The sequence below is a fragment of the Macaca fascicularis genome, chromosome 16, assembly GCF_037993035.2.
Source record: "Macaca fascicularis isolate 582-1 chromosome 16, T2T-MFA8v1.1".
Classification (NCBI taxonomy): Eukaryota; Metazoa; Chordata; class Mammalia; order Primates; family Cercopithecidae; genus Macaca; species Macaca fascicularis.
The window spans coordinates 75,547,095-75,569,078 of record NC_088390.1 but is presented as its reverse complement, the minus strand read 5'-3'; the positions used below and the strand labels follow the sequence as shown (position 1 = coordinate 75,569,078).

General features: G+C 35.0%; 1 protein-coding gene, 1 long non-coding RNA gene and 1 other non-coding gene across 7 annotated transcripts in view; all 3 read left to right on the top strand.

The window, feature by feature from the left end:
- ABCA5 (ATP binding cassette subfamily A member 5) overlaps positions 1-2,866 on the top strand; it is a 79,882-nt gene extending 77,016 nt beyond the window's left edge. For all 5 annotated transcript variants that reach the window (XR_012426074.1, XM_065531907.2, XM_005584800.5 and 2 more), the window contains exons 38-39: positions 324-379; positions 968-2,866. Coding sequence is in view for 4 of the 5 variants with exons in the window: in XM_065531907.2 (XP_065387979.1) it covers positions 324-379; positions 968-1,075 (164 nt within the window). In the remaining variant the exon portion in view is untranslated. The remainder of the gene's footprint in view (positions 1-323; positions 380-967) is intronic.
- Positions 2,867-3,028: 162 nt separating this feature from the next.
- Positions 3,029-6,544, top strand: LOC141408850 (uncharacterized). Its single transcript, XR_012426077.1, has 3 exons — positions 3,029-3,093; positions 3,996-4,061; positions 6,410-6,544. It is a non-coding gene; the product is annotated as an uncharacterized lncRNA (long non-coding RNA).
- An 11,228-nt stretch (positions 6,545-17,772) lies between these two features.
- Positions 17,773-21,984, top strand: part of LOC101926519 (ATP-binding cassette sub-family A member 10) — an 80,740-nt gene continuing 76,528 nt past the window's right edge. Inside the window, exons 1-3 of the transcript XR_010581961.2 lie at positions 17,773-17,870; positions 19,480-19,622; positions 21,238-21,442. This is a non-coding gene — a transcript (ATP-binding cassette sub-family A member 10). The remainder of the gene's footprint in view (positions 17,871-19,479; positions 19,623-21,237; positions 21,443-21,984) is intronic.

Here is a 21,984-nt window from a genome sequence, read left to right as displayed (position 1 = left end):
AGTGGAGTTGGAGAATGGAAGATAAGAGAGCAGGGATCAAAAGAAGACATGAAAAGAATCACCAGGAAAAAGATAATGGAGGAGAACTTAGAAAAAGTGAAATAAGACAAGTAACATTAAACATATAGTAATTAGGGCTATAGAGGAATTATAGGTGTGGGGAAGAGAAAGGAAGTAAGAGGGAAAAATAACTTGTTTTGGCAGCTTCAACTTTAAGTGAGTTGATGACAGAGATATTTTAAAATAGATAGTTAGCTACTTTGGTATGTATGGCCATTTTTTCAAATACTGATAAGTAAAATACCATTTTTGTATTTTAATAGCTAAACATGCTTTTGCCATTGAAGAATATAGCTTTTCTCAAGCAACACTGGAGCAGGTACTATAAAGTTAAATTTTTAAAAATTATTTTATAGAAGAAAGTATCTGATATTGATTGTTTTGGTTTATATTGGAGAGGGAGAGATATTGTAAACCAGCGACAAATTGTTACAGGATAATCTTAAACTTGGTATAATTTTAATCAACCATAGGTTCTTCACTTACTAATTTTTTGAATTTTATTTTCTAAATTGATATTATTTTAAATTGGCAAATCACACCGTTCATCAGGTACAGTGTGATGTTTTGATAAATCAAGCTAACTTCCATTTGCTTATTTTGAATATCTGTTTTTTCGTTTTGTAAAGAAAGTGTCATGATGGTGGTATTTCACATTAGTGTATTTGAAATTACACTGTTTAAGTAGTTATGAATTATTTTTTTAAAAAATCTATTAATCTAAAGTAGTATTCATCTTTTCATGTAACTTTTGGAAATAACTTACTGTGTTTGAATAATGTTAATAAATTTCTTGATACTTGTTAAAATAACTAGATATAGCCGTGTACCATTTCTGATTTAGCTAAAAGTTCTTTGAGATACTTGAGATATAGAATACTGTATTCATTTATTTCTTTTCACCTAGGTTTTTGTAGAGCTCACTAAAGAACAAGAGGAGGAAGATAATAGTTGTGGAACTTTAAACAGTACACTTTGGTGGGAACGAACACAAGAAGACAGAGTAGTATTTTGAATGTGTGTTGTTCAGTCTGCTTACTGGGACTTATTTCTTCTTCACTTAATTTTAACTTTGGTTTAAAAAGTTTTTTCTTGGAATGGTAACTGGAGAACCATGAACGCACTTGAAATTTTTCTAAGCTCCTTCACTGAAATGCTGTGGTTGTGTGTTTTGCTTTTCTTTAAATAAAACTTATGTATAATTAAGTGAAACTGCATGTTTGTATTGAAGCATATTGAACTATATAGTTTTTATGTCATCTTTTTCACTTTTCAAAAACAGTGCTTCTGAATTTATGATTTAAAGGAATAGTAATAGAATAGTTTTGTTTTGAAGTTATTTTAAGTTTATGCCATCTTCTTAAATAAGTATGTAATGTTCCAATCTAAATAAAAAACTAATTCATAAATAATGCATAGAAAAGATACGTAAAGCAATGTGAAAGTTTCTTGCTTCTCCTTTTTAATTTCTAAAATACCCACTCTGAATGGAGGTTGTCATCCGTAAAAGCTAAAGAGTAAGCACTAGGAAATCTCGATATAGAGGTTTGAGGAAAGTGATATCCACTAGGGGGCAGTCATTGATCATAGTAAATGAAATGAGACCTTGTTCTATTAAGATGATTTTAGACATAGGTAATTAGGTATGTGAAACTACATTTCTTTTATTTAAAGTAAAATTCAGAAGGTTTTAGTTATTATAATTAAAGGAAGACTGTGTAGAATCTTATGTAATAGTCTGACTCTGACTCTGTGGCTAGAATGACAGTTATCTATGGAGGTGGAAGAATTAAGCCATACCTTTTCCCTCATCACTCTTGGAACATATAAATTTTTTGTCATCTTCCTTGCAAAGGGCACATTTAATTTTGTTCTTCAATAAAATATTTTATTGGATATTTTTATTGATAAACTTTAGTGAATATCTTTCTCTTTTATAGAGTTTTAAGTAGATCAGTGTATAGATTTATTTAGTAACTTACCTAATTGACTTTGGAACATGTTGGGATATGAATAAACTCTTTCAAGGGTTAAATTAAGAATTGTAAGTGCAGTGCACCTAATTCTTTTTAATAAGAACCAGAATTTCATTATTTGATAGAGTTGAAGGCATGGCTAATATTTTCTTAGAAATACTTCCTTGTAGAACCCATGTATTGGCTAAAGGTATAAAATAGTGTAAATAATGCTAGTTGGCATTACATTTCAACCAAATGGAAGTATTAACTTCATAAAACAAATATATTGGGAGTGTGATTATTGTATAGAGAGACTTAACAACAACATCAATGACAGAAGGATTAAGGACTGAGTTACTTTAAATAAGCAAGCCCTTTCAATGGCATTATTAATTCTTTAATACAGGCAAAATTTAATGAACTTTTAGCTTTATTGTGTAATAAGACATCTGTGATTTTAGGCTCTAGCAGCGGATTTAAAAGTGTTCTTTCTTGGTACAAAGTACATGACTGATATTTTCCCCCATTGCTGGGGCAGTTGCTATACACTTTCCTAAAGTATATATAATGTTCGCATAAGTACCCAGGGACCTCTTTTTTGGGATGTGCTTTTGAAATTATGTGTAACCTTGAATACTTAAGTTTAATAAAAGCCACAAAATGATATCTATTGTTTACTAAGGCAGTCACGAAAAAATATAGGTGTTTTTAGAACCTGACCATCCTAAGAATGAAGATAGAGCATGACTAATGTAGAAAATTATCTGCTTTTGCATGTAGATTTGGTAACTTTTACTTTACATTTGTGAATGTGTAATTGGTGCAAAGTAAAATTTTTTTCCTGCAAAGTGATAGTCACAATCATGTTATTAATTTTGTTCATTTAGTTACTTTGCTTTTAATGTATATGAATACATGCTCTTGTAAACAATTTTAAAAGACTTTCAATTTTTTTTTTTTTAGTTTTTATATACTCAGAATATATTTTGGTTATTAATTAAATTATATGTTCCCTTTTTCACAGTAACAAAATCTGACTCAGGAGTAATATAACTTAATTCTTAGGAAAACAAGGGTAAGTGAGCTGGAAAGCAAAGGAGACAAAAAGTCAAATATGATATTTATTTACAGTGTATAGTTCATGTTTCTGAACATATTAATTTTAAAATGTCTTAAATTACTGATCTCAAAACTTTTTTCTATATAAATACAGATAAATAAATAAATAAATATACATGTTAGGCAAAAGCAACTTCACCAACCTTGTATTTCCCATCCATGGCCAAATTTTAAAAGGAGAGTAAAAGCTGAGCTTTACTGAGTGAGTGTTTGCTGACTAATAAGGCAAGAAAAAACATGATGAGTGTAGTTTACATCTTACTTTTGTGGGCTCTTAATTTTTTTTTCCAGTTTGTTCTCAGTAAAGACTGTGGGTTTTCTTTAAAATATTTTTTTCTTTTAAATTGGCACAAATTATCTTAGGTCAGTATTTTCATTTTAATCATTAAAACATGTTTAGAGTAATGTAATTCAACTATTTTAAGTGATTATGTTTCCAGAAATGGATTCTTTGGAGAGAAGGATGACTATCAGTTTTGGCCCTGTAAGGTCTTGGAGATCTATAAGATAGATACTTATATAACTTACATAAAATACATATATTATATAACTTATATAACTAGCTATTATTTTATATAACTAGCTGTAATATGACAAATCCTTTGCTAGTAGTACTAACAATGTTTTATAGGAGCACAATTAATTTTACTTAGAATAAGTGTTGTTATCATTGTTTTTATTGTTGTTCTGTTGGTCACTCAAAATTTCATTCTAATTGTGCCCTGAGTTTGTTAAAATACCATAGCGTATTTTTGTGTAACTTGTAAATAGGCATTAATTTTTGGGAAATAGAAATGTTTATCCTTAATGTATTTTTAATTTGCTAACATTTATTTTTTAATTTCTTTCCTGAAATAGCATATTACCTAAAATGAAAGAATTTATTCTCAGATGAATAATTTTTGTATCAGCTATTCTTATAAGGTAAAAGTTTAATTATTTTTATTTATAATGTGTTGTATGTAAGCAATTCTCAATGCTGCTTTTTACGAAAAATAAATATGATTATATTAATAATAAGCTTTAAGAGTTGAAAATTTAAGACAAATCATTTTGTATACTGAAGTGAGTTCTTTGTTATTTAGTGCTAATAATTGAATAATGAGTAGCTCATATTAAAAATGATGCAAAAACCTGGCACTAAAATTGTTAGTAATTTTTTTAAGTATCTGAGGCTAGTTTTCAAGTGCAGAAGGAACACTGACAATTACTTTGTGTTTTAATTTACATTCAGATTTTAAACATAAATTAGGTATGTTTATAGATCTTTTTGTCTTGAATGTATTTTTTTGTAAATAGAAAGCAATCACTTTAACTTACATGTTATTACATATAACAGGTTAAATTATTCTCAAATATTTAACACTACTTACATATTTATCACTTTCCTTAGAATTTTTGAATAAATTGATTCATACAAACACTTAGGCAATATTTTAAATTTAATGAACAGATTCTTCCCAAGTGCCTAAACAACTCTTGCAAATCAAATTACCTTTTTAAATTAAGAAAATCAAGTTCTCAAGAATTTCAAGCATCATTTGGTGTTTCTTTCATTTTTGAGATAAGGTCTCACTTTGCTGCCTAGGCTGGAGTGCAGTGGCACAATCCCGGCTCACTGCAGCCTCAAGCTCTCAGGCTCAGGTGATCCTCCCACCTCAGCCTCCTGAATAGCTGGGACTACAGGCATGCACCACTGCGCTCAGCTAATTTTCATATTTTTTGTAGAAATGGGGTTTTGCCCTGTTGCCCAGGCTGGTCTCTAACTCCTGGGCTCAGGGGATCCACCTGCCTTGGCCTCCCAAAGTGTTGGAATTACAGGTGTGAACCACTGTACCTGGCCTTCAGGAATCTTAAAAATAGGCAATATACACAAAACTTCCTGGTTATAAGGCTTGCAACCACACTTGGATAAATATAGTAATGTGTTGCATAACAACATTTGGTCAAAAATGGGCCAGTAAGATTATAAAATATAATACTGTATTTTTCTTGTGTCTTTTCTGTGTACACAAATACTTAACTGTTGTGTTACAATTGCCTACAGTATTAAGTATAGTAGCATGCTGCCCAGGTTTGCAGCCTAGGAAACAGCAGGCTATATCATATAGCCTAGATGTGTAGTAGGCTATTGCCTTAGCACAGTGACAAAATTGCCTAATGATGCATTTCCCAGAACATATTCCTGTTGTTACATGATGTCTGTACAAGATTCTCAAATAAATACAGTATCAGTACACTAATCCGAAGTAATTTTTTCACCATGTCTACATATATACCTTTGCAGAGTTACACATTTGTCAGTAAAAGAGTTCACACTGTCAAAATTTATCCCTTTGATAATTTCAGACCAAGAGATGGATGCTAATTAGGTTTCTCAGTTAATGATTGGGACTGATCAAGGGGTATCTATCAACTAAACTCAATAATGATATAAGCATAGAACCTGGATCTGCCTTCTAAGACTATGCCGGCAACTGTTGAGGTGGCCCTTTTTTTATGTTCAAGCTTTGATTTTTGAGCTTTTAAGTTGTGAGTTCACTCAATCTAAGTTTCAGGTTTTTGCAACCCGGTATTTTCCCTTAAAACAAGATGTTATTTAGGTTTTATTATTACGTTTCATCCAAATTCATGATAATAGGACTTTCCAATTTCTGTGTTGTGACTATAGTATAATGTGCTTAATTAACGAAAATGAATTCCTCAGGCTGGGTACAGTGGGCCACCCCTGTAATCCCAGCACTTTGGGAGGCTGAGATGGGTGGATGATTAGCGTCAGTAGTTTGAGACCAGTCTGGCCAACATGGTGAAACCCTGTCTCTACTAAAGACATAAAATTAGCTGGATGTGGTGGCACATGCCTGTCTGTAATCCCAGTTAGTTGGGAGGCTGAGGTAGGAGGATTGCTTGAACTCAGGAGGCAGAGTTTGCAGTGAGCCAAGATTGTGCTGCTGCACTCCAGCCTGGGCGGCAGAGTGAGACTCTGTCTCAAGAAAAAAAAAAAGAAAAAAGGAAAGAAAGGAAATGAATTCCTCACCTGGGTTGCAATTTTACTTTCCTTTCTGTTTTGTAATTCTTATGTGTCTAATTAACCATAATACTATGGTCATTTTACCGACAGAATGATACCATTATTATTTTGGTTCACCTTATCTAATTTTTGTTTATTAATATATCTTTGTCATATAGTTGTAGGAAAAGATGTTGAGTGCTAGTTGTGATGTGTATGTATTGGCTAGTAATTTCTTTTTTTTTTTTTTTTTTTTTTTGAGACGGAGTCTCGCTCTGTCGCCCAGGCTGGAGTGCAGTGGCCGGATCTCAGCTCACAGCAAGCTCCGCCGCCCAAGTTTACGCCATTCTCCTGCCTCAGCCTCCCGAGTAGCTGGGACTACAGGCGCCCGCCACCTCGCCCGGCTAGTTTTTTGTATTTTTTAGTAGAGACGGGGTTTCACCATTTTAGCCAGGATGGTCTTGATCTCCTGACCTCGTGATCCGCCCGTCTCGGCCTCCCAAAGTGCTGGGATTACAGGCTTGAGCCACCGCGCCTGGCCTTGGCTAGTAATTTCTTTGGCCAAATTATACTATTGATATTGTTATGTGATTAATATGTAGTTGATATTTGTTTTCTGTTGACTACATTTAAATTCTCATACATAAGTGTACATGAAATCAAGTTTGTGATAGAATGACATTAAAATTATACATCAAGCTTTACAAATTGGTAAGAAATCTCAACTTCTAGTGTTATCTTGTCTGCTAATTTTGAAAGACCTTATGTGTATCTTCTAATTCTTCAGTAAGTATGTAGCCTTTGAATTTACCTTCACCAAATTAAGACACCAGATACTTTTTAGAGCCATCTATGATGGTGCATAAAGTCTTTAAGGTTCAAAGAAAGACTGCTTTTCAGTATTATTCAGTATTCACAAATGTTTTATTGTATGTCAGTTAAGAATCAAGCCTTTTCTAAGTACTAGACATATACATTATTGAAACAATAGAGAAAAGTCTCTGCCCTCACTGAGCTTTTATTATAGTAAGACAAATTACCTACTTTAAAAAATGCATGACATGTTAGATGATGGGGAGGGAGATAAGGACTCTTGGTGCTGCAGATGAAAGCACACTGATCTCATGTAGGCAAGACTATACTGAGAAGGTGAGTTGGTACTGAAAGTACAAAGGCTCTGAGGCAAGATGTGAGTGACATATTTGAGAGAGAAACGGGACCAGTGAAGCTTTAGCTAACCGATCAAGGGGGCGCTAGTGGAAGACGGGATCGGAGAGACACCAAAGGGCCCTTATAGACATTTTATTGACCTTCAATGAGATCAGAAGTCATTAGAGGGTTTTGAGTAGAGACGTGACAACATTAGGCATATTTGAAAGGAACAATTTAGCTGCTGTGTTGAAAATAAATCAAATATGAGGGGGCAGAGCACAAGAGACCTGTTAGGAGGCCGTTGCATTTGATTAGGCAAGACATGGTGAGTTGAATCAGGAAGGTGATGAGAAGTGGTCTAATTCTGAATATTGTGAGGGCGGAGATTATAGTACATGGGGTATGGGAGAAAGAGAGTCAATGACACCCGGGTTTTTGTTTTTTGTTTTGTCTGAGCCTCTGGAAGAGTAGAATTATCAACAGTTATGTCTCTGAACCTGTCTTCTACTAGTATCATCAAGTGGATGAAGAAGACCATGGAGGTTCAGGTTTGAGGATTTGAGGGAAAGGTCAGTTTTGTACTTGTTAAGTTTGAGATGCTCATTAGACATCCAAGTGGAGATGTCCAGTAAGCAAAGGAAATAAATATTGGGAGCAGGGTTAGTTTTGGAGCCCACTCACAAGCTGAGAGTCAAGGGGTATGGAATGGTACAGCAAGACCCTAGCAATAGTGAAACATAGGTAATGTTAACTGAGGCACACTGCCAGAAGGCAAGGGGTCTTACCTAGACCACAGTAAGGAAATTCTGAGAACAGATTTGAGACCCAGTGGCACAAATCTTAGCTACTGAATAACTGAAAAGAGGAAATTGTAAAGTGAAATTGAGTTTGTGATTGATTTCTTGGGAAAGCACTGCTGGGAAAGAGGAAGACAACTTTGGAAGGGGCCCATCCCTTGGAGGCTTGATGATGTAGAGAAGTCAGGCAGCTGAAGAGTTCTACAGAAACAAGTTAATATCACAGTCAGAAGACAGACCACCAAAATCTCCCTACATGGTACTTTTTGCTAAATTGCATTTCACTGTACCCACAGAAGAGTGTGTTAGTTTGGAAACCAGGTTAGCCACTCCAAACCCTTCATTTCTTCTATTCCAGGACCATAGAACGGGCCATTGTTCCAGGTTCCTGTGGATGCTGAAATGAACTGCCTGTATTCCCCTTCAGAAATACAGAACTTATTTCTCTGGCCTCTGAGAGTGCTACCATAAAACAGGTCACAGTTTTCAACTCCCTAGGGCAGCCTTAGCAAACTAATACAAGCCCCATTCCAGGATCTGCTCCTAACTTCCTTCCATTTGGGAGAGGGAATGGGAAAGGAATGGAAGAAATTAGTGCCACCCTTAAAGACCTAAAGATGCAAGTGGGAGGGAGATGGTCTTTATAATATTTCCATGTTAGTACACTAATCTTGCTCCTGCAAAAATTCAATTCTAGAGGAGGATATTAGTCTAGAGCAAATTCAGACAACTGTTGGCTTCAGTTGCGTAGCTTAAGCAGATGTGCTATGTTTGCCAGAGCTGATTAAGAAGAGTTTCTGTCACATGGTGTACAACCACTGATTTGGCAAATGGCTCATTTTCCATTCCAATCAGAAACATTTTGAATTAACCTGGAGTGTACAAAAGTATACATTTTGCTTTGCCTTAGGTTCTGTTTAGGGGTTTCCTTCTTTCTGCCAATAAATTCCAAAAGAGACCCGGATCAGCTGGACATTTCATAGAACATGACACTTGTCCACTCCATTGATGACATCGTGGATTAAATGAGTAAGAAGTGGCTAGTACATTGAAAGCCTTGGTTAAACATTGTGCTATAGAAGGAGTATATCAAAATCCAGTGCCATTAATATTTGACCAGAAAATAATAACTTTTGCCATCTCCCCTTTGTCCAAAATATACTGGATTTCTCCTTAGGAAACGTGTTTTGCACCAAAGTGATTTGCTATTGTTTAATACAGGGTATGTTAACCTTGGCACTATTGACATTTTGGGCTGGATACTTTTTTGTTGTGAGAGGCTGTCCTGTGTGTAATAGGGCATTTGGAACATTCCTAGCCTCTTCCCACCAGATGCCAGTAGCACCCTCTCCCAAGTGACAACCAAAAATGTCTCCACACTTTGCCAAATATTTCCTGAGGGAGGGTTGGGGTGGGGGTACGGGGAGGAAGACAAAATTACTCCCATTTGAAAATACTGATATAATGCATTGATTTGGGTTGGAAAAAGATTCATTTATCCAGAGGTGTCAGTGGAAAAGTTAGTTCTAACGATTTTCTGTAGTTTTTCCATACACAAGTAATGTTTTATACTCAGTGCTCAAAGCAGGTAGATTCTTGATTCTGGTTCACTCAGATTGAGGTAGTAGATAGAAAATTTCAATTCTAATCTTGTAATAAATGCTTTCTATCAGAGTTTTATAGGCTCTATCTGCAGACTTATTCTCAAGGTCTTTGTGCATATTTGAATGCATGTCTTCTTTAAGTTCTGTTTTGAGTTAATCTTAGGTTATCTTTGAATATTTTTTGAACTGTCTTCTTACATGTGAAGTTATTTATTTGCTATTCTTAAGTCATTTCTCAATGGGGTTCCCAGTTTGGGACTACTCACTTTGGGCAGGGGGGATCACTGTTTACAAGCCTGCATTATAAATATTAGAAGTAGGTGCCCTGGATAAAAATAAACTGTTTATGAAGACAGTTTGACAGATCCACAAGTTTGAATAGCTTTGCTTACATTTTGAAGTTCAAAGAAATAATCTTTTCAAGAAATCCTATTACTATTTGACTTGTGGCCATGGGGAATATAGTTATTGTAAGTTATAATTATATATATAGTTATTACAATAACTTTATATATAGTTACTACTATATATTACTATTATATATAACTATATATAGTTATTACTATCTATCTATCTATCTATCTATCTATCTATCTATCTATCTATCTACCTATCTAGTTATTGTAAGATGCAAACCCAGGATCTTATCTTTGTCCTCATGGTTATTTTCATGCAGCTGAGGATGTAAAACCTATACAGCAGACAACTGAGACAGAAGTTGAGAACCGAATTATATAGAAAGCCACTGAAAGTTTTCTTTTGCCTAGTTAAAGCTCAAAAGAATTTATAATGTACAATTTAAATTCAGAGTTGTAACTCTGCTGGGGGACAATGAATTTTACACTGAAATGTGACAATGTCAAGATTATTTAAAAATATTGTATCTCTCACTTTAAAATTAAATGTTTTTTGTTTGTTTGTTTAAATCTCAGTAACCATGAGATACACAGTTTCTAATCCTGCCAGGTGGAAGCAGCACAATGCAAGGTGTGGGTGGGTGCCTAGTTAGTATGTCTAGTAGAAATGGGGCAGAAAAAGAGTGAAACTGTGACCACCAGATGGCAGCAGAGGCTTGTGCCAAAGGGATACGTTTCTGGTCCCAGAAAGGGGTGGGGTAAGGCCGCTTGAGCAGTGGCAGTGACAGCAAGGCAGTCTAAGAAGCCAGAGCTGAATGAACTAAGAAGCCAGAACTGAACTCTTCTGAGCCAGTCACCCAAGTGCTAGTTCATTTGAGAACTGGTGAGGCAGTAACAGAGTTCAAGAGGTCAGAACAAAGAGTAAGAGGGGTGAGCCAGAAGATAGTCCTAGCCATTCACCAAACTTAAAGAAGGCAGAACGGCTAGAGGTTGAAAAGGACAGGAATGGTCCTTAGAAAGGACAGGACAAGAACCTGGAGTTAGATAGTAACCATCAGTTATAAATCCTTCCTTTGGTCTTTTTGAGGAGCCACAAAATAGGAAACGTTTCAGGCACTCTCCAAATGGCACAGAATCTTCTTATCTCTAATATTGAAAGTAAATTTTATTCTAACTGGGATAACTTGGAGGGAGATGGGCAGAGATGGTTAAAGGAAACCTCCAGAAATGGTGTTGTTTGAGTATCTTCTTTTTAAATAAAGGTATAACCATAGTCTCAAATCTAATTTTTTACTTCTCACTTCTTTTGCTTCAAAAAGTAAAACCAGTGATAGTCACATCCTTCAGAAAAATTAGGTAATTTTTTTTCCTTAAATCATTACTTAAGAATTTCATTGGTAATTCCCACTGGGAGAAAGCATCAAGATGAGCAAAAAACAAGAGGCATTTTAATTGGGATATTTAAGAAGTAAAACAATTCCAACTGTTAAAAGAGACTTGATGTATAATAACTAAGCATTAAAAATGGTAATTAACATTAATTGAAGGTTTACTCTGTGAAAGCCATTGTTTCATTGCTCTATGCACATTTTGTAGACTACTGTTTCATTGACGAGCAGCATCAAAATTAACTGGGGAGAATGATGCCAGCAAGATGGCGTAATAGAAGGTAACCCACTCATTACCCCTCCACCCTGCATAACAACAGTAATTCTGCAACACCACAGACCAAAGTCTCTATGCAGGAGCCTCATGATTCAGGTATAAGATTGTGAAACCCCAGTGGATCCCACAACCTAGAAGTTGTTTTGAGAGTGCAGACTAGCACCCTAGTGGCTGATCTGCTGATTTTGCTTCTGGATTGAAGCCTGGAAATGGCTCCATTCCCCAAGGAGCTTGGCTAAAAACCCATTTGGTCTTGAGCCTGCAACCAAAACCATCTGCCAAGGAGTCCAGAAAGAATCATGTACACTAGTGCCTCAAAAGAGAGCCTCATCTGACTGCAGACAATGAATCTGAAAGTTGCCCTGTGACTTGACTTCAGCCCATCTCTGCTGAAGTCCCAGCTCAGAACTGCTCACACAAGGACCTAGAGTGAGACTCACCCATATCTTGCATCCTGGGAGCCTGAACTTCCATGTCGTACTCTCCAGCCTCTGTCCCATAATAGATCCTGAGGGAAACCAGCCTCAGTTCTGATCCCTCTGCCGTCAGGGAACTAGCCCATCTGTGCAGAGACCTGCTGGGAGATGCACACTCATCTGAGCCAATAAGATAGGCTTGCCAGCTGCCATTCTACAGGAGATCCAAGGGTCCCCAGTCTCAGCCCTGGCCTCTCCTGCTGCAATCAAGGAACTACCTCACCTGTCCAGGGACTGTAGGAGATGGGCATCCATCTTAGCTACCAGAACAGTCTTCTTGGTTTGGGTTTCTGGCCAGATTTTTCATACAACTTGGGTACCCTCCTTGGGTCTTCCTCAGGTCTATCTGGGCTAGAAAGCTGCATAAATCTCAGAGCTCTCACAAGACTCACAGCAAACCTGGGTTTAGCATGCCCCTTAATGCTCTAATACTGAGATAGCTATACTGGTCTTGGGCTCAGGAAAGACAACAGTCAGTCTCCTTAGAGTCTGTGGAAGATCTCCTGAAGAAGAATGGACATAAACAAAGCCAGATTGGGGAAACTAGAATAAATGCCTAATCCTTCAATGTGCAGACATTGTCACACATCCACAAGCATCAGGAACATTTAGGAAAATATGACCTTACCAAGTGGACAAAATGAGGCAGCAGGGACTGACCCTAAAGTGATGGAGATTGTGATCTTTCAGACAAAAAATGTAAAATAGCTGTTTTAAGGAAGATCAATGAACTTCAAGAATATACAGAAAAACAATTCAGAAATTTGTCAGATAATGTAATGAAGATTGAAATAATAATTTAAAAAACCACAAACATGCTGGAGCTGAAAAATACAGGGAACATAATGAAAAATGAAATAGAGACCATCAAGAGCAGAACTGATCAAATAGAATAAAAACATTAGTGAACTCAAAGACAGGCTATTTGGAAATAATCAGAGGAGGAAAAAAAAGAATGAAAAGACAGTGACAAAGGCTTATGGAATTGATGGGGCAACATTAAAAGAGAAAATATTCTGGTTGTTGGAGTTAAAGAGAGAGTTGAGAAAGACAAAGCAGTGTGAAGTTTATTCAAAGAAATGATAACAGAAGTTTCCAAACCTGGAGAAAGATATAAATATACAGGAACTTGGAGATGAAAGCTCATCAATCAGATTCAACCCAAATAAAAATACCCCAAAATATATTATAATCAAACTTTGGAAGTTCAAAGACAAATAGAGCACCCTGAAAATAGAGAAATAAAAGAAGCAAATAGCATATAAGGAAACTCCAATACACCTGACAACAGACTTTGCCAGCAGAAACCTTACAGGCCAGGATGGAGTGGGGCATGATGTATTCAGAGTACTGAAGGACAATAAAACTGCCAACCAAGAATACTGTATCCAGCAAAGCTGTCCTTCAGCAATGGAGAGATAAAGGCTTTACTAGACACACAAAAGCTGAGGGGAATTCATTACTATCAGACCTGTCCCGTAAGAAATGCTGAAGGGAGTTCTAATCTAAAGACAAGAATGCTAACATGATTGTTATTCTAATACTGTAATTGTGGAGCATAAACCACTTATATCCTTAGTATGAAGAATAAAAGACAAAACTATTAAAAATAAGTGAAATTATTTGTTAAGAAATAGGCAATATAAAATGTAAAATATAAAAATTGTGACATCAAAAATTCAAAATATGGGAGGAGAATTCAATTAAGTGTACAGTTTTTTGTTATGTCTTTACTATCAAAGTTAAGAAGTTATTTTATAATAACATGTCATAACTATCAGATGTTTTTTGTCAGCCTTATGGTAACCACAGAGCAAAAACCTATAATAGATATATTAAAAATAAAAGGCAAGGAATCAAAATACTACTAGGGAAAATCATTTACACACAAAGGAAGATTGTAAGAGAAGAAAGCGTCCACAAAACAACTAGAAAGCAGGTATCAAAATGGCAGCAGTAAGCCCTTATCTATCAATAATTAACTTGAATGTAAATGAAATAAATTCTTCAATCAAAAGACATAAAGTAGTGGCTGATTGAATAAAAAACAAAACCCAACTATCTGCTGCCCACAAAAGACTCACTACACTTGTAAAGACACACACATATTGAAAGTGAAGAGATGGAAAAAGATATTTTATGCACGTGGAAATAAAAAAGGAGTAGGAGTAACTATACTTACATCTGATGAAATAACCAAAACTGTAAAATGAGATGAAGCCATTATATAATGATAAAGAGGCCAGTACAGCAATGGGATATAATAATTATATATACATATGTACCCAACACAAGAGTACTGAAATATATAAAGCAAATATAAATAGATCTAAAAGGACAAATATACTGCAATAAATAATTGTAAGGAACTGGAATAGACAGATCATCCAGACATAAAATCCACAAGGAAACATTATAATTAAACCACACATTAGACCAGATGGACATAACAGACATTTACAAAACATTCTGTCCAACAGCAGCAGAATATACATCCTTCTCAATAGCACATGGAATATTCTCCAGGAAAGGTCATATGTTAGGCCACAGAACAAGTCTCAACAAGTTTAAAAGAATCAAAATTTTATCAAGTAGCTTTTCTGACCACAGTGGAATAAAACTAGAAATCAGTAACAGGAGGAACTTTGGAAATGGTACAAATACATGGACGTTAAACAACATCCTTGTGAGCCACTAATGGATCAATGGAGCAATTAAAAAGGAAATTTTTAAGAAAATTCTTGAGTCAAAAAGGGGGAACACAATATACTAGAACCAATGGGATATAGCAAAAGCAGTTTTAAGAGGGAAGTTTATAGCAATATTTGCCTACATCAAAAAAGTAGAAAGATCTCAAATAACCTAAAATGGCAACTCGAGAAACTAGAATAACAGGAGCAAACTAACTCAAAATTGGTAGAATGAAAGAGACAAATGCACAGGAGAATGCCATTTGAAGACACAGGCACACAGAAGAGAGAATGCCATGTAATGACAACACAGATATTAGAGTTATATATCTGCAAGTCAAGGAATGACAAGGGTTGCTGGCAATCACCAGAAGCTGGGAGAGAGAGCATGGCTTTTCAGATAGGACAATGATTTTTGGACATCTAGACTTTAACACTTTGAGCGAATCAATTTCTAAGGTACCCAGTTTGTGGTACTTTGTTATGGCAGCCCTAGGAAATTAATACAATGGAAATTTTGGCAGTAATTGTGAGAAGATGAGCTAATGTATAAGATACTTTATAAGATAAGGTAGCTTAAGAAAGCTGGCAGTGACAATATTTTCTCATATGTAATTGCCAGACATATCTAAAGAAAGATGGAAGGAGAGAAGAGATTAGAGCAGTCCCTGCTATAATCTGCTGAAGGAGAGGAGAGATTATAATAGAAGTTAACAATAAAATAAAAAGAGATAACCAAGAGAGCCAGATTTTTAGATTAGGTAATAGAATTTGATTGAAGGATTATGCAGCGGTGTTGAGTTTAGAGAAAAATTGGCTCAGTTTCCTCTGGGAAATTAGAATGAAGTAGAGATATGTGGAGGACAACTTCTGCTAAATTGCCTCTGATTGTTCATTAATTAGTACATTTACCTGCTGAAAGCTATCATGCTTTCAGGGGTCAAGGACTCAAGAGTAAGGAAGAGTTTGATGAGGAGGCGCTAGTTGGTATTATATTATGTGGATGTGCATAAGCCTAAATCTGGAGTATTTCAACATTCTGACTCTGTAGCAGAACTGTATAATTATAAATATACAAAGGCTTAGAATGAAAAGGATCCAAATCCTATTATAAATGTGTAACAGAGACCTGAGGATTTTATATGACCTCTCCAAGGGACACAGACAATGAGTGACAGGTCTGCAATGCAGGTCTCAGACTCCTGACTGTACCATATTGGAGATTGAAATCCCTGAAATTATTGTCTTAGCATGTTTTTTATTGCTACAATAGAACACCACAGATTTAGTTGTACCCAGCAGACTGGGCAATTTATAAAGAAAAGAAACTTATTTCTCACAATTTTGGAAGCTGAGAAGTCCAAGAGCATGGCACTGGTTTCTGGTGAGGGTCATCCCACGGTGGAAAGGTGAAAGGTGAATGAAGCAGAGAGAGAGAATTGGGCCTAACTCATCCTTTTTATCAGGAGTCCATTCCCAAGATAATGTATTAATCTATTCATGAAGGTGGAGCCCCCATGACCTAATCACCACTTCTAAAGGCTACACTTCTCAATACTGTTTCATTGGTAATTAAATTTTAACATGAATTTTAGAGGAGACATTCAAATCACAGCAATTATGGAAATAAAAAATATTTTAAAAATTTGGTGATTAGAAAGGGTGTATGTCTGTATCATAGTATGATTGTAGTTGTTTTTCCCACCCATTTAACTGAATATTACCATTAATGTCTGGGATTGGAACCAGGTTAAGTTTCGTGTTGTCTGTTTCATGAACTTTTACTTCTAGTAATGATTTTGCCTGAATAGGAAGAGAAATGTCACTAACAACAAAGGAAAGCAATTAAAGTATGCTTCCTTTGTTGTTAGTGACATTTACAATTAAAGGAACCATTTATTTCTGTATTCCTAATGAAAATTTGAAGAGTCTCTGAGTCCTTTACCCTTTCTGTCTTTGTCATGTTCATGAATGGTCATTAGCTTCTGTATCCATACCAAGAAATATGTTATTATAGTTAAAATCACATAATAAGATTTTCAGCGTTGATAAAGAGGGGTTATTTGCCATTCTGAGAATATCCAATTTAGTTGTAGCTGAAAAAAAAGTAACAAAATCATTGAAGTTATGCCTGTCTAGTCTATACCACTACACTTTTAAAATGGGTATTAGATATCATTGTCTTGATTAGTACCATTTTCATAGTGGTAGTTGAGAGTAAGGGATCTTGGAGTCCAAACACTATTCTGGACTCATCTGTTGGCTTCACACTTATTTAAACATCTGCAAATAACTTCACCTGTTAACCCCACCTTTCAAATTTGTTTAACAAATATAAATAGAGTACCAACTTTGTAGGTTTGCTTTAAGTATCAAATGGGAGAATTCATTTAAACCCTTAGAACACTTTCTAGTACATAGGAATTAGTGAATACAAGGAACCATTTAACTGAAATGTAGTTAACTTTCAGATAAAACTTTCTCATTGGAATGATTCAGATTTCTAAGATGAGTAATCCTCATTTTCTCTCTCTCTGTTCAACTTTCTCTTTAATTTGCTCCTTTTTTAGCTTGGCTATCAAATTTTTAATTATTAAAAGTCATGCAATTGTAAATATGTAGTTATCTATGCAATTGTAAATATGTGGGTTTTTCTTTTTGAATTTGATCTCTTTTTTTGTGTGTATGCCAAAAAGATAGAGCAATAAACAAATACCACATGACACACTCAGCCAACAATTCATTCAGGTCTCTGAAGAGTAACTGGACAAGAAGAAAAACATAGGAAAAAAACCCAACAGAATTTGTTGGCATGTTCTACACACAGACCATGGCTTTTCAGAAGCCAAACTGAATAAAAACAGTTTTAAAAGAGACAACCATTTGTAGAGGAGTCCTTGAAGGATTCTTCATTGTTTTCTTGGACAAAAAGAGACGAGTGGATCCAAGTGCTTCTAAATACTTGTCTCTTATTTTCTTAACTGTAAGTTAAAATTTGTTTTACATTTTCACTTTGCAGAAGATTATTAAGATATAAAGTATATAGCCAATGCCAAACATTGATTGAAATTTTTAAAATTATATTATTCAGATGTTCTAAATTATTTTATGCTTTATGTTATAGTACTAGTGAATTATTTTATTTTAAAAACTTATGTAACATTTTAGTGTGATAAATGAAAGATGGATGGATTCAGAGGTGTATATAAATATTATCAGACAATAAATTCTCTCTCTGACACTGCTCTGAATATCCTTTGGAGAATTTGTAAGGTTTTACTTCTTTAGAATGTGTGAGCATTACAGCAAGTTCCTTTTTTCTGTGTTCTTTTGTTCTTTTAAAATGTTTTTGTGGTTTGCTTATGGAGCTATTTAAGTAGACCTCTGCATCCATAAAGTGAAGATTGGTGTCTTAATGTTTCTACTTTCTTAAGTTAGAATGTAGAGATTATATTGGGTTTTGCTGGCTTTGCATTTTATTTTATGAAAAAAGGGAAATATAGCAAGTTCTCTCCGAACATTATAATTTGTATATAACATCAACATTTATTCAAATGGACTTCAATAGTCGTAGTTGTGATACTAAATGATCAGTTCTGGATTTTCAAACTGAAAACAAAGAATAAGAATCATTATTACAAATCAATTACTCTAGTCATATTAGCTGATGTTTTTGATTTTAATCTGTATGTATCTTACATATTTACTTCATAAATGGAGATTTAATGAATTAGCTTTTTGGGATTCTAAGAATGACCATAGTGTTTTTGACTTTGCTTTGCCCAGTGGTTAACAAGATATCAAATAAATGTGCCAAATGTGCAATTCAAAATAAGACTGCTTGTGGTCAAATTGCTGACTGACAAGGAACAGAAAGTGATTTCTTCCTGTTAAACTTATTTTTCTTAACAAGTAAAGAGAAAGTGGTTTTTGGATTCTAAACATTGCTAAGATCTTATTGAGGGATTTACTTTAGGTGGATGTAATGTTAAGATTTCACAGAGCCGGGCACGGTGGCTCAAGCCTGTAATCCCAGCACTTTGGGAGGCCGAGACGGGCGGATCACGAGGTCAGGAGATCGAGACTATCCTGGCTAATAAGGTGAAACCCTGTCTCTACTAAAAAATACAAAAAAACTAGCCGGGCGAGGTGGCGGGCGCCTGTAGTCCCAGCTACTCGGGAGGCTGAGGCAGGAGAATGGCGTAAAAACCCGGGAGGCGGAGCTTGCAGTGAGCTGAGATCCGGCCACGGCACTCCAGCCTGGGCGACAGAGCGAGAGACTGTCTCAAAAAAAAAAAAAAAAAAAAAAAAAAAAGATTTCACAGAAAAAAAGTGACTCCTGAGACAAAAGGAGAAAAGACTTATATACTATCGCCTTTATCTCCCTCATAGCCATAAAAGCCTGGAGAGAAATAGCAACTGAGAAGACATTTTACAATCACTAATACTTTATATTCTTTTTTAAAATCCTGATTGAATATGTTACTACAATGTCATATAAGGCATTTAGTTGGTGCATCTGAAAATTATGCTTTCAAAATGTTCAAAGGCTTTCTGTAACTGAACTTTCCTTTTTTTCTTTTTTCCCCTAGTTATTGCTCTACAATATTTACTTTACCCTGTTAATGAACAGGACAAAATGGTTAAAAAAGAGATAAGTGTATGTCAACAAATTCAGGCTCTTCTGTACAAGAATTTTCTTAAAAAATGGAGAATAAAAAGAGAGACTTTATTGGTATGATTCACTATATATATATTTTTTCGTGGTTAATAAGTGAAAATCCATAATATAGTATTATGTCATTTTTATTACTTTTCTTGTTTATAAATTCTGATTTTTAATTATCATACTGGCTAGTTGAGTTGAGATTCTAAATACTGCAAAATGATATATTTTGCAAAATAGGATACTATTTGTGTCAAAGGTGAAATTAACTAAAGAGCTCATCTGACAGCTCCTGAAAAATAATCTGTTGCAGAATAGAACCAGCTGTTTTCCACATAATTAATGCATTCAAATCTCAGAGTCATTCTGATTTACCCCTTTAGCTAACTTCTGTGTTGGGGGCAGGGACAGCCAGGGGAAAGATAAGCTAGGCAAAATAAAATAGATTTTTAAATGGGCAAACCCTGATACTATTTGGGAACATTTCGATTAATGTCATGTTATTTGGTAAGACTGGGAAAATATCTTTGAGTAAAAATTTGCAAACTATTTTTGGAATCTCTTCAAAGCCATGCTTTTTGTCAACATGGAGTGGTTTCATGGAACAAGATCACAGATTGTCAATACCTTTGCATTCTGTTGAGTTTCTTGTATGCTGACATGAATATTAAGACATTGTATGCTGACATGAATATGAGACATAACTGGATCTGCCTTGACCATGTAGAGATTGCAGTCTGTTCAGAAATAGTCAATACCATTTCAGTGGGAACTAACAGGATTCATATCGTCCTTTTAAATCTCTGCAATAGCTTCTGAAGCAGTTCAGTCAAACATTTTGGTTCATATACTGAAGAAGGTTACATCTATATTTATCACTCACTAGAATTAAAAAAAATATGAATCCAGAAATGTGGAAATATTGGTACAATAAACACCTATACATCCACCATCCAGATTTGACAGCTGTTAACATCTTGCCAGCTTTGCTTCATCTCTCTGTCTCCTCTTCTTCCCCAAAATATATGTAATGGCTAAATATTTTAGCTAGTGTCTCCAAAAATTAAGAACCTGGTTCCCTACATCACCACTATCCCACTACACAAAATTAAAAATAATTCCATATCATCTAGTTCCATGGCCAAATTCAATTTTCCAGATTTCCCCCAAAATGTCTTTTAAGGTTGATTTCTTCAGTAACCAATGAGACAAAACTAGTTTTCCTGTTGAATATTCCATGTTGTCTTTTTATCTGATTGCCTGTCCATGTTGTCATTTAAGTCATCCCTTTATCATCTATATTTTTTGTAAGCAGTGAGTTGGCTCTAAAAGCAGGATCCAATTCTGGCTAAATATTTTTGGCAAGAATGTGTTCTATGTGCTGCCGTATACTTACGTTGGCTCAAATATGAGGACATAAAATCAGTGGCAGTCCCACTAATAGGAATGCTAAATCACTGGGTTAAGATTGATTACAATTGTTGATATTATCTCAAAAGTTGTGTATTTTTGAAAAGGTGTTGTTTTTTTAAAGGATAGATATTAATTGGGACAGAAAAAAATTACAGACTGAAATGAAGCTATGCTCAATGACAATACATTTTGCCTTAAAAATGTGTTTGGATGTTTCTCACTGGTCTGGACCACGTTATAACATGGCTCATTTCTCTTTTGTGTGCTGGAGGAATGGACAATAACATTGTTTCTAGGGCTATATTTGTGCATCTTTTCGGAACACTTCAGAGCTACCCGTTTTCCTGAACAACCTCCTAAAGTCCTGGGAAGTGTGGATCAGTTTAATGACTCTGGCCTGGTAGTGGCATATACACCAGTCAGTAACGTAACACGAAGGATAATGAATAAGATGGCCTCGGCTTCCTTTATGAAAGGTGTGTTGTCCAATAACCAATGTTTCAGTATTATGTGACTTAATTTGCAAGTTCTTTTTGCAGGTTGAATTTACTTACCTAGCTATGAGTCAATCATTCTCAACTGAGGCAAAGATTCTCATTACATATACAGTACAGGGGTTGGTGTGAGGCTAAGGGTAGGTAGGTAAGACATGAAATAGATTTACTTGGGTTTTTTTTTCTTTTTTTCTTTTTTTAATGACATACATGCCGTTTGCCCTTTATACTAGAACATGCTGTTGCAGTAGGAAGAAAAAAAAATATATTTGACCCATTTTAGATGATTTCACTTTTCCCAAACTTAACTTAAAAAACTTTCTATTTGGGTTGGTATTCTATAATTTAAAGAGTTTCAAAAATTTTAAAGGATTTTTAATTATTTTCAATTGAGATTGAAATAAATATAGTTCCCAGTATATAGGAATTATAAATCAAAGATGTTTGAAATTCAAACTCAAGCTTAGCAGTGGCATTAAAAAAGCATTACTGTTTGGTGTATAAAAATAGTTAAAATGTATAGC